Consider the following 13,277-nt stretch of genomic DNA (forward strand, 5'->3'; position numbering starts at 1 on the left):
CTGAACAAGATATGATACAAAGGTCATCTAGAGATCTGCCCAAGAAGAGGAAAAGGTATTTTTCTTTAGTGTGATGCAATTAGTTAAAAGCTGATTCAAATTCTTGTAAAGGCCTGCTGATGATGTTTAATCCTTAAAAAAAAGGCAACAAAGAAGAGACTGCACTTCCCCAAAAAAACCCCAAACCAAAATAAAGTAAAAAAACCCTAAACCAGGGAGATTGCTGTAATTTCTAGGAAATTAATATATAAACCAAGTCTTTTTTTTTAATTTTCTTTTTTGTTTCAGTGAACAGCACATAGGTTGTTCTAATGCTCTGAAACATTCAGGTTCTTAAATGCAGGTCAAGGCAGCTTTACTGTCGTTCATCCTGGATTGGGAGGCTGACTTCTGTGTGCTGTGTGGTTATGTTTGATTAGCCAAATATATTAATGGCAATATATGGGTTACAGTGGGGGAGGGAAGGGGGGGCAGGAGGAGAAAGTAGCTCATCACACCTGTTTTGTGACTTTTTAATAATGCATTAAAGAAATTCTGTTCTTGATGAAATGTAATTTTGTTAAGTAACACTGGTTGCTAGTGGAAACATTTCCGCCTGTGTTGAATGCTTTTGCAGTTAGGATATTGATGGTGCTGTTGTGAAGTATTTCTTTTGCTGTCAGACTGTTACAAGTATTTTTTTCTATTTTGCTTCTCTTAGTTTAGTTTACACCTTTTCTTTTTAATCTCCATGTATTCTCCTGCCGTGGTTTCAAACAAGACAGTGTTGGTTTTGTGGTCTTTAAGGGGTTTTTTTGTGTTCTTAAAAGTAGCTAAATTAGCTTGGTCTAAAACTTATGTAAGGGTAATTTAACCCAAGAAGGATAGGAGTATTGTTTCTATTTTCTTTTAGAAAATGAGGGAAGAAGAACATCTCTCTGATAAATACTGTGCAGCCTTAAAGAGGTGTTGCTTCACACCCTGCCCTTTGTGCATATGTGCATATGACTAGCTTTACAGGACAAGGGTTTCTTATTTGGTGTTGGGAAATGTGTTAAAGTATTTTATCACCATCAGGCTTTCCAGAACAGAAATTACTGTGTTCTGCTGCCTTTCTTCACTGCTGGTGTATTAGTGCATGTGAAAGTCAATGTGTAGTACCTATACCAGAGAAAGGTTTCAACAATAATATTGCAAGTTTCAAAAGCAAGATGATTTCACAGATCTTAAACATAGGTGTCAAACCGGAATAGTAGTCCAGTAATGTTATAATTTACAGGAATTTTAATTATGGAAAATTTGCATCTAAGACTATCCTAAAATAGTGGAAGAGGCTTTAGGACCTGTCTAGGAGTTCTAATACTTCTTATGTAGTAAGATCTAATCTTCCTGTGTTTTTCATTCTCATTTAAAAAACAAACCAGTAACAGAAACTTTAGAGTTGTGTATTAAAATTTGATTTCTTGACTTAAACCTTTTTTCTACATTAATGGTTTTCATGGCATCTAATAAACATAAAGTATGGGAATTGGGAAATTGTTGGATGCTGCATGTTTTTTATTAGTTTATGAGCCTTTTTCATCATTATGTAATGCTAACTTAATTGTTGCATTTCCAAAGACCATTACTTTGCTCTGCATTTGATTTTAATAAACTCAATTTTGTTATAGTCTGAATACACTCATGGATTTAATATTTAAGAAGTTCACCATATTACTGCTAGAAGGATGAAAATCCCTTCAATCTTGTGCAGGTTCCTTTAGATAGAACCTGAAAAATACATGCTTTTTAGAGGTACATATTGATAAAAGGGGTAGTTTTTAGAATCTCCAAGGACAACAGCCATGGCAGTTGTACAGTAAAGTGTGTACGTATGTATGAATTCCTAGAAACAGTATATTAATTCTTTTTTTTTGTTGTTTATCCCTCAAATACCTCTTCCTTTCTACCCTTAAATGCTTAGGCTGTCTGGCACTCCCCAAGCTGAATCTGCAGTTTCTGACTCTCCATGACTACCTGCTGAGGAACTTCAATCTTTTCCGCTTGGAGTCTACCTATGAGATCAGACAGGACATCGAAGATAGTGTCAGTCGGATGAAACCATGGTAATGCTTACTAACTGGTGCAAACCAGTCCGTTCACTTCTAATCAAAGTGTATTTGAGAACCAAAAACTGATACTGTGTGTATACTAAGTACATAGTACCAAATGTGTTTAAAATTGTTACGTAGATACCCTGCTTCATACTTACTCCTTCCTTCCATAAGGTGTTGCCATCCCAAGGGGTAATATTTTAAGGGTTTGTGGATATGTATCCCTGTAGGTATGTTAAAGGCAGTATTTTGGGTGCTAACAAACAGCCTTTGTTGTGTTAAGATGGATGAGTTAGCTCTCCATGAGTACTAAGCCTTGGCTGACGTTACAAAGTATGTAAACGTCACCAGCTTTGGTTTGTGAGAGATGTTGCTGAGTATTCTTGAATTTGCCATCTGCCACATTTTAATCCTCTTTAGATTTAAAGGGTTTATTTGGTGTGATATCTTTTATACTCAGTAGTTGCTTTTTGTTATCTTCCCTTTTTTTTCTGTCTCTGTGAGGTTTTTTTTATAATGCTAGCATAAGTTGCCTTTGTTTTTTGAAATATAAGTCAGTTCATGTTATGCTTTGATTCTAAAATGCAGGATTACGTGAATCTAATTCACTAGCACATATAGTTAAGAATTCTACTTTTGGCTTAAAAATTACTGTGTGATAAATTTTTTCACAGTTTAAAAAATAATTGAATCTGTTATCAGATAATGACTAACAAAACTTTGGGGTTTATTTCTTAGGTTATCAGAATATGGAGGTGTGGTCTTTGGTGGATGGGCTAGGATGGCACAACCCATTGTCTCTTTCACAGTGGTGGAGGTGGCCAAGCCCAACATTGGTGAAAACTGGCCCATGCGAGTAAGAGCAGATGTTACAATTAATTTGAATGTCCGAGATAACATCAAAGATGAATGGGAAGGTACTTAACATTCTTTGAAATAAAGTGCTCAAAATAGGTGCTCATAAAATACATCTGGGTGTAATCTTATTTGTAAGAAAAGGGGTTTTTAATCCAAGATACAGATTTGTCAATCCTAATACACTGCTCAGAAGTCAGTTCCTCAAATTCCAGGTTTAATACGTTTATATTTTCCTAAAGTGAAGATTGAAATTACTAAAGTACTTAGATGTTCATTGGGAACAGAATGTTTATTCCTTCAGACTGATGTCGTTCGGTGACCAAGTGTAAAATTCTGTCCTTTACAGGGTCTGTGGAAAGTTAACTTAGCATTTTAAATAATGTGTATGCTAAAAATGTCATATTGAAAAGTATGGGGAATGTGATATCTGTCTCATACACAAGTGGAGAGGAGAGGTTTTTATTTAATTTAAACCAGTGCACTTTAGTAGTTTTCAGTATGTTTGAATGTTACGAAGTGCTGACTGTACCAAATGCTGTTTCTTATAAGTATCCACAGGCAACACTTCTCTTGCTTGGGGATTTGAACTTTAGTTGACCGTGTTGGCAAGTGACATAGAAGCATGCACTTGTATTATCAGGAAATGTCACTCCTTTCTCTTTTGTTAGAGAAACCTGATAAATGTGCTGGAGCTGCGTAGTGTGATTACAGGTCACGTAGCACAGATGCTAAAGCTGGACTGTGTGATAAATGAGCAGATACAAGTTTGGGACTGTAGATTTCTGTTAAAGTAGAAAATCTAGAAGGATAGCAGAGAATTCACTATACTGAAGGTATCTATATAGTGGTGCACCTAGCTGTTTAAATACTAAAGCAGTCTGCGATTTTTAAAAAGAATGTTTTAAGTCAACACTGAGATGAAGAACTCATGACTGATCGCCTGACATAACGGGATCTTGGTGAAACTGCCTTCTGTTGGATAATATCTGGTGCATAATGAGAAAGTAATTGTCTCATGAAAAATACAGCATATTTTCTGAATTTTGAAGGTGTCTTAGATCTCTGAGAATCTGGAGGTATAGTGGGGAAAAGGTTTATTGTTCAGAATTATGTTAGTGAACTGGAGAAGCAGCATTTTAAAAGTAGGATGTAGTTCAACAGGGATGATTATTAAGCAAGAACAAGTCACTGTACAAATGCATTTTGGGGGAATAACTTACCAGGCAGTACCTCTGCAGAGTGGAAAGATCAGAGGTCATCATTGCTCACAAGTGAATGTGACTTCCCAACATTGTGTTAGTGCTGAGGGAAAAGGGAAAAACCTCAAGTTACATTGGAATTTATAAACTGGAATGTAACGCAGTAAACAAGTAACTTGGTTAAGTGACCTTTTACCCTATTAAACAGATAACTTGGTTTAAGGTTTTGTGCCCAGTTCTAGGCACTGCGCTTAACTTGTTGTAAAAAAAAGAAAAAAAATTAGTTGGAGGTTTGTCCGGAAGAAGTCCATGAGAATGAGAGATTAATGCCAGACTTCTTTAGAGATGAGTGAAAATAACTAGGTTGTGTAACTGGAGTAGGATTATTGGGAGAATAATAACCTTGAAATAAATATGTTTGTTCTTAAGAAAAAAGTATTCAGTTTCTACTTTTTAAATTTGGTATTATATCACAATGGCCTATGGTTTTGTATTCTCTTAAGTTCAAGGCATATTTTGAAACAAAACAAATCATACTCTATCCAAGTGGGGTTTTATTTAAAAGAAATTTTAGTGCATTCTGTTATATATATGTTATGGAATTGATAAGGAAAATGCCTTTCAGTCAAATCACTGACTGTTCCTTTTGGGGCTCAGGTCTGCGGAAGCACGATGTCTGCTTTTTGATCACGGTGCGTCCCATGCAACCCTATGGCACCAAGTTTGACCGACGACAGCCTTTTGTTGAGCAGACTGGGCTGGTGTATGTCAGAGGCTGTGAAATTCAGGGCATGCTGGATGAGAAAGGGCGTGTTATTGAAGAAGGTATGATACACCAAAACTTGTTCAAAAGATTTATCTTTTCTTTCCCTCTCTATTTTTTATTTTTAACAGCCTAACTGATAATTTTCCTCTCTTTTAAGGAATGCTCATTGAATTAGATACATACTTGGAGAATACCAAACCAGTTCCATAACCAGCCTGAGAACGGTTAACTAGTTTCCTCTGGTAAAATCTCATGTAGCTGTATTAATTAAATAAATCCAGTACGTTGTGTTAAGGAATAAAATAGATTATATTCAAAAACTATTAGAATAGTGCAATGAAGATGTTTCTCTTGCTACGCAAAAATTAGTTTCATTGTATAAACTAATTTCATTTGAGGAACAATTATGGATCACTTATTTGAATGATAATTTGCTTTTGGCACTGAGTCAAATACTAATCCTGCCATTTCATTATGGACAGGTCCTGAACCCAAGCCAAGACTTAAAGGTGATTGCAGAACATACAGAGTATTTCTGGACCCAAACCAGTATCAGCAGGACATGACCAATACAATACAAAATGGAGCAGAAGATGTTTATGAGACATTTAATATAATAATGAGAAGAAAACCGAAAGAAAACAATTTCAAGGTAAGATACTTGCTCCTTGACTCTTAGGTAAGAGTAAGTCTGAATATGCTGTCACTACTGAGACTTTTTTATTTTAGATGCATGTAGTTAGGCTTTTTAGGTGGCAGAGTTTAGGCTTTCCCTTCAGGAACCTAGAGCTTGTCATCTGGTGATAACTTTCCCCTGCAGATAACTCTTAAACTGAAAACCAGAACACTGCTACTTTGTTTGAGTACACAATAAAACATTAGTTTATAATTTCAGTCTTCTAACAGGAAGCCTACAGATTTGGACTTTTGGGATAAGGGAGTATGTGGAGCATTTTTGTTACCTTATGTAATAGCGAACTGTAAGAAAAGGAATAAACCAGTTAAAATGTGAAAATCAGAGGAATCTATTAGCTTTTGGGAGGGTCACTGGATCAATTTCTTGTTGGGCATGGGAGTGTGTCAGATTGAGAGCAGCCCAGCTGGGAAGCTCTCGGAGGTTCTGGTGATGACAAGCTTGATGTGAGCCAACAGTGTGCATTCACAGCCCAGAAATCAGCTGCATCCTGGTCTGCATCAAAAGCGGGGTGCCCAAGAGGTCACAGGAGATGCTTCTTCCCCTCTCACTCTGCTCTGGTAAGACCTCACGTGGAGTTCTGCATCCAGCTCTGTGCTCCCCTACACAAGAAAGACCTGTTGGAGCAAGTCCAGAAGAGGGACATAAAGATGATCAGAGGGATGGAGCACCTCTCTTATGAGGAAAGCCTGAGAGAGTTGGAGTTGTTTAGCCTGGAGAAGAGAAAGCTCTAGGGAGATCTGACTGCACCCTTTCAGTAAGGGGCCTTATAAGGAGGATGAGGACAAACTTTCTACTGGTAATAGTACAAAGGGTAATGTTTATAAGCTAAAAGATGGTAGATGCAGACTCAATATAAGAAAGAAATATTTTATGATGAGGATGGTGAAATGCTGAAACAGGTTGCCCAGAGAGGTGGTAGATGCCCCACCCCTGGAAATTTTCAAGGTCAGGTTGGACAGGGCTCTGAGAAACCTGGTCTGGTTGAAGATGGCCCTGCTCATTGCAGGGTGGGTGGACTATATGGGCTTTAAAGGTTCCGTTCAGCCAAAACCATTATATGATTCAGCTTTAGCAATGCTGAGCAGAAAAGAAGGAGCCACTTCCCTTGACCTGCTGGGGAATTCCTGCTGTAGCACAAGCACTACTGTTGGCCCTTTTCACTGTGAGGGTGCATAATTTTGTACACCTAAAAATATTTCTTAGTCAGTTTCTTTGCTCTTTAGACCTCTGAATCTTTAATTTTCCTTGAGTTTTCCATTATGAAAATGCAACATGAATGAAAAACTAGATTTCTTTTGCTGCCTTAAAATCATGCACTGCATAATTGAAGTGATTTTCATTTTAAAGGATTCTGTAGCAAGTTCTGTGTAAATGGATAAAAAGGTAGGCAGGAAGACTTGGATGTTTTTTCTTTCTGTATCTAGGAAGATACCCCTTGTGTGTGGAGCAGTAGCTTACAGCCTGCATAGACCATTGTGGTGCCATCCACCTGTGGGTTGGTATACTCAAAGTACTTCACAGAGAGTCCTTTATAAATACATTAAAAAGAACCGCCACAGATTGTTTATGTTGTGTGTCTGTGGCAGGTTCCTTTCACACTGTAAATACAAATGCCCTCTGCCAAAGCCTCCTGATGAACAAGCATGGAGACGTGTTTTCTCATTCACTGCACTTCTGTGTAGCAAGAGGGAAAGTCCTGCAGTCAGCGCTTAAGTTTGCTCGGCATTGCTGTTAAATGTTAGTGTAGCTTTCAAATTTGTACTGTGTTCTTGCAGTTAATTTACAGGTAAATCCCAATGCAAACTATTCTATGTTGGCATTTTGTAAAGTCTCATTCATTCATTTTCCAAGACAATCTAAGGTATTTCCATATTTATCACATTGCTACCAGTTTAGGTGCATGCATTCCATGTCATTCTCAAACCTTTCTACTTCAGCTGGATGAAAGAAAACAAGATGATGCTGTGATTAGTGCAGACAGTGTATGGAGCAGATAGGAGGCAGCTTGAAGTTTAAAGCTGGGCTTGTAGGAGAGAAGACAAGAGAACTCTTGTGCAGTCCTTGTAAATTAAGCAGATGAGACTGCAGAGAAAGTGCAAATGCAATGTGTTTGCTGGAGGTGTCACCATCGTGTCACTACAATTGGTCAGCAGTGTTAGCTCTTACAAGAGCGAATCTTACTATTTTTATGTGCATAGAAATTACTTTTTGAAAAGCTGAAGCAAAGTTTTTGTGATGTAGAAGCAGCACATTAGCTGTTAGGAACATATTTTTTGCTTCCTCTTAGAAACTGATCACTAGATTTACAAATACTATCTGAAAAAGTGACATTGTCTGATTTCTTTGTGCTTTTCTTAGCACAAACATATTATGCTGTGCTTAATACACGTTTAAGCCAGAAGTACTTGTTCTAGATTTGCAACAAAAATACAAAAATTCATAGTTAATGTGGGACTCGTCCATCCATGCATCTCTGCAGTAATTGCAGGACCTTCAGGCTTCAGAAGTGCTAAGATGCCTTCAACTTCATAGCTTTACAGGGCTGTCACAGAATCCACAGCATGATTGCGATTGGAAGGAACAGATTCAGAGAATGGTTGAGGTTAGAGGGACCTTTGGAGATGATTCACTCCAAGGTCTGTTTAAAGCAGAGTCAGCTAGAGCAAGTTGCTCAAGATCTTGTCACTTTGTACAGTTGGAATTGGATATGTCCAGTGACGGACACTACATAACCAGTCTAGACAATCTGTTACTGTGTTGTATTGCTGCTGCAGTAAAAACATTTTGATGTATTTAGGTGGAAGTATCTCAATTTGTGTCCATTGCCCCTTGTCCTTTCACAGGGCACTACTGAGTCTCATTCTGCTGACCTTACTTCCTCCCATTATTTTTTTTTTATACAAATGGATACAATTCTCCACTGCCCCTTGAGATTTGTATTCCTGAGGCTAAGCAATCCCAGCTCTCTCAGCCTCTCATACAACAGATTCTCCAATCCCTTAATCATTTTAGTGGTTCTTTGCTGGACTCATTCCAGTATGTCTGCCTCTTGTCCTGAGGAGCCCAGCACTGGACACAGCACTCCAAATGTTGTCTCACCCATGTGAGTAGTGGGGAAGAACCAGGACCTTAATAGAGGTTGACAAAGCATGGATGATGATCACATTAACTGCTTCCTTGAATGATACCACACAAGCTGGAAAAGGACAGAGAATCCTACCCTTTGGAGATGGATATGTAAATATAGATTATCAGAATAAAATTCTGTACTTTGATTTGACTGACTTTCTTTTACAAGATTGGTGTTTGGAAGTTCTGTATTGTATTCTAGTGTGGACTGCTGATGTACTGTGCCATCCATTCGTATCCATGTTTAGTGGCATGGTAGGTCAGAGGATCTGGAAATCAGTGCAGGTCTGGTATCCTGTGTGTTCGTGCTGCTGCTGAAGGGCAGATACATGCTGTCCAAATGCCAAGTTTCAAGTGAGATGGTTGTTGAAGACTTGCCACTAAAGTAGCCCTTTAACAGGAAGGCTAAAGTTCATCTGCCTCTTGGTTAAAAAGCACACCCTCTGTGCAAGTCTAGGGTCTGGAGCATTGATGTTTTCACAAGAGGGGAAAGGAGAGAAGACTGACATAACTACAGATTATTAGATAAATTAATTTGTGGGTAAAGAGCAAATGCTTGACAGGAAGCTTAAGCTGACTGCAGGGATGAAATCTATAGGCATGTAAGAGGAAACCTTAAACCGCATTAGGGTCTTTGTATTTTTCCCCTGCTGTGAGTGTTCTGGAATGAAAACTTTACTGATGATTATATGGTCATCTTTACTAGCTCTTAGTTTAAGAATTCTGTGCTTTGGTACTGGTGTTTTGTTGCATATGTGCACTGTCTATATATTGACTCAATCTAATCAAACACTGTCAATTAAAGAGTTATATTCTATCATCTTAAAACAGATTTGATTGATCTTCAGTATGATTTTTACTTGGTAACTAGTCAGTCTCTTCAATCCTATTTTTCTGGTTTTTCTTACTTACAGGCCCTTCTGGAGACTATAAGGAATTTGATGAACACAGATTGTGTGGTTCCTGATTGGCTGCATGACATCATTCTTGGATATGGAGACCCAAGTAGTGCACACTATTCAAAAATGCCAAATCAGATTGCAACTCTGGATTTTAATGACACTTTCCTGTCCATTGATCACTTAAAAGCTAGCTTTCCTGGATACAATGTTAAAGTCACTGTTGACAATCCAGATCTGCATGTACCCCCCTTCAGGTGATGTCAATATTTCCAGTACTTCTGGTTTGGTATTCTTGCTGAAATGTGTTTTCAGGTGGATTTATGTTCAGGGGTTGAAGGGAGATGCTCTTTCTATAAAGAAAAGATGGAGATATGTTAAGATTTAGATAGTTACATGATAGAGTTAACTGCACTACAGCTTTTGTTCTATTCTGTACAAAAATGCTTGTTTGTGGATCAGCCTATGGAATATATGGAAAAAACAAAAGTATGAGATAAATCAAGATGCATGGTATTCACTTCTGCATTATGGTATGCAGCCTCCTCAACATCAGCCTAGAGAATTTTAATTATATAGTTTCCTTACATGTCTCATTAAAACAAGCTAAGAACAGCAATTTCAACATCAGTTAAAATTTGAGCTATTGGAAATACCATTCAATCAACACAAAGGATTAGGTCTGAAATCCCCTACTGCGTATTTTTAGAAATGATTTCTGAAATAGGATGCCTACCTATGTGGCAGCTAAATGAGATTTACTTGTTTTGTTTCAGTGGTGCTGTTGTCCAGCATTTTTAAACTTGACAATTCTGTCCCTCCTGGTGCACTTCCTTGAACTTTGGCAGCTGAGATTCACAGTAGTATTGGAGAACAATACAATTCAGCTGGAGGAACTATATCTTTTCATTGTGAAGGAATAAATCAGTGGAGGGAAAATATGGCTTTCCCCTGCACCAGTCAGCTTTTATCATGGCTAAATGGAATCTTGAAAAGCAGGGAGGTAATCTCCCAATCTTTTTTTGGAAACACTGCATGGAGAATTTGTGTAGAGGAGGCACTAACACTATATAATGATATAAAAATAGGCTGAAGTTATCAGGAAAAGATCTCACACACAATTTTCCTCGATGAACTATTGTTCAGTTTTAGTTCATATATTAAGAGAGATACTGCTCTTTATGAAGAGCTATTGCTCTTCCTACTGCTACATTTGTCCTGTAAGGGATTATTACTGTTACAGGTATCTGCATTTTTGTCTTGAGATATTCGGATAGGCATTGGGATTCCTTCACCTGTGATTTGTTTCTGAATTAGGAAAGTTTGTTAATACATACAGAAGGCTATAAAAAATTGAAATGGGAGGATAAAAACTTCATCTGTTGGAACAGTTTAGAACACTGACATAGCTTATGTTCTATGATAACTTTTCTCCTGTCACTTACACTCCTTCCATTCTCACTTACGAACTTCTTGTTTTCAGCATTTTCCAGCTGGCTCTCAGCACTGCTCCTGGCTTTTCCAGCTATGAAAAGAGGGCTTCTTACATACTTTTTGTTTAATCACCTTCATGAATTTATTTGTAATTTCTTTATTCTCATTACAACTTTGTCATTTGCAGCGCTTGTTTTCCTACTGTGTGATGGTTTGTCTTAATGGTTAGAAAAAATCTTTCTCTATTACCTTCTAAGACAGTCTTATGTTGTAGTGAACATGTTGAACTGTAACCTTAAATTATGTGTTACAGGATAACTTTCCCAATGAAGGGAGGTAAAGGAACGAAAAGAAAAGAGGATGGAAATGAAGAAGACCCCGAAGAAGCTAAAACGCTGATTGTAGAGCCTCATGTTATTCCAAACAGGGGCCCATATCCATATAATCAACCAAAACGGTAAAAAATGGATGGGAACTTTCTTTAAAATGATAACACGTGCATAGCAGTTCATTTTCAGAAATGAGGCTGGTTTCTTCTATATTTGAATCAAAATATTCTATTATCCTCTATCTGTTAAGAAAGCCCTTTGAGGAAAAGTGAGAAATACTGTCTTTTAGGGTTTTTTGTCTCAGGAATTTGAACATTAGGAAAGTCATACCTAAATAATTTTACAGCATTCTCTGCAAATAATAACTAAAGACAAACAGTTTTTTTGATGGGATGAATTTGTTGTCACATGGACAACATGATTTACTATCTCGCTTAGAAATTACAAGACTGTTGTATCTATAAAAAAGATCGTTGTAATGCTGATTTAATTTATGTGAAAGTTTGCAAGTATGTAGTTTAGGAAAAATACAAACAGTTAATTGAAATAAAACTTGTTAAAACAATTGCTTTTATCAAAACTGTTGACAAAATCTATCAATTATTTGATGTTTTGCTTTGTTACAGCAATACTATTCAATTTACCCATACTCAGATTGAAGCCATCCGTGCGGGAATGCAGCCTGGACTAACTATGGTAAGAATGTTTTTAAGGATTCTATACTCTTATATATTAATTCTGGCTTTAGGTACATTCAGTGACATACTAGTAATGCGCCTTTCTGTACCTTGCTGAGGTAATTTCTATTAATAGTTTAAAGATATGAAAAATTAACATTCAAAGGTTCAACATCCTCCCATCCTCACAAAATCATATGGCAACACATATCTCTGCATCCTGTGTTTCAGTGGCTGAAGGCTTTCCACAGCAACTGAATTTGCTTTTGCAGTGATTGGAGAGTCTTTAAATAAAGCAAGAATGATTTCATAGCAGTTTGTAATTTTATGTGTAAGTGCTTATGAAAGCTGCTATTCTCTGCTTCTTAATCCTGAACAATTTATTTTGAGATGCTTTATAATACTTGGATACCTTTAAAATGTCTGAGGTGTCAGTTTTGGAGTGTTTGTGGAATTTATTATATGACTTTATCATCAGTTGTAGATTTCTGAGTAAATAGAAGTAATGAACTCTCTTCTTTTTTTCCTGTCCTTTTTGTCTGTCTCACCTTATTCTTTTCCAGCTGTGTGTCTTGATTCTCTTTTCACTGTGTCCCCCATGCTTAGCCTATTCTGAGGCTAAACTACCTTTTTTTCTCTGAGGAGGTCTATTTTCATATTAGTACATCATGTGCTGGATTACCATATTCCTTTTAGTCAGGAATCTGCCTAAACAGTCTAAAGGAGTCTTTTATGATATGTTTTATTTGGTTTGAAAGTTCACCAAAGCCAGGAAGCAATGTTAAATGTTAGTGTCTTGTGAGATTGTTCTAGGCTTTTTCTTCCCCAGCAGACTCTATTTTTTTTACTTGTGCAGTATTCTGATAAATTGTGTATTGATTTTTATTTGGTTTTAATTTTTTTGTGTGTGTGTTTGATTTTAGGTAGTGGGTCCACCTGGTACTGGAAAAACTGATGTAGCTGTCCAGATAATATCCAATCTTTATCATAATTTCCCAGAACAACGAACTCTTATAGTTACCCACTCTAATCAGGTAAAGTGTCAATCATGTGTGAATTTTCTTGTAATTACAATCTAGACGAACAGTAAGTATTGAGATCAGTAGTTTGGGAATTGCATTTGTCTCTTAACAATGGACACTTGAGTTGGATTGTGTGCAGTTTTGCCAGTTTCTTAATACAAAATTAAATTTTTGAATTTCAGGTATGTAGTTCTA

At 37.0% G+C, this 13,277-nt stretch overlaps 1 protein-coding gene across 1 annotated transcript in view; it reads left to right on the forward strand.

Annotated features, from left to right (window-relative positions):
• The window catches only part of AQR (aquarius intron-binding spliceosomal factor), a 50,241-nt gene that overhangs the window by 17,284 nt on the left and 19,680 nt on the right, over nt 1-13,277 (forward strand). Inside the window, 8 exon segments of the mRNA XM_042047239.1 lie at nt 1,943-2,084; nt 2,811-2,989; nt 4,787-4,954; nt 5,378-5,547; nt 9,636-9,877; nt 11,368-11,511; nt 12,010-12,079; nt 12,984-13,094. Coding sequence (XP_041903173.1) covers nt 1,943-2,084; nt 2,811-2,989; nt 4,787-4,954; nt 5,378-5,547; nt 9,636-9,877; nt 11,368-11,511; nt 12,010-12,079; nt 12,984-13,094 — 1,226 coding nt within the window.

Source organism: Corvus kubaryi, unplaced genomic scaffold (genome assembly GCF_017639235.1).
Source record: "Corvus kubaryi isolate FWS band 111438036 unplaced genomic scaffold, C.kubaryi_AGA036_p1.0 66, whole genome shotgun sequence".
In the NCBI taxonomy this organism is placed as follows: Eukaryota; Metazoa; Chordata; class Aves; order Passeriformes; family Corvidae; genus Corvus; species Corvus kubaryi.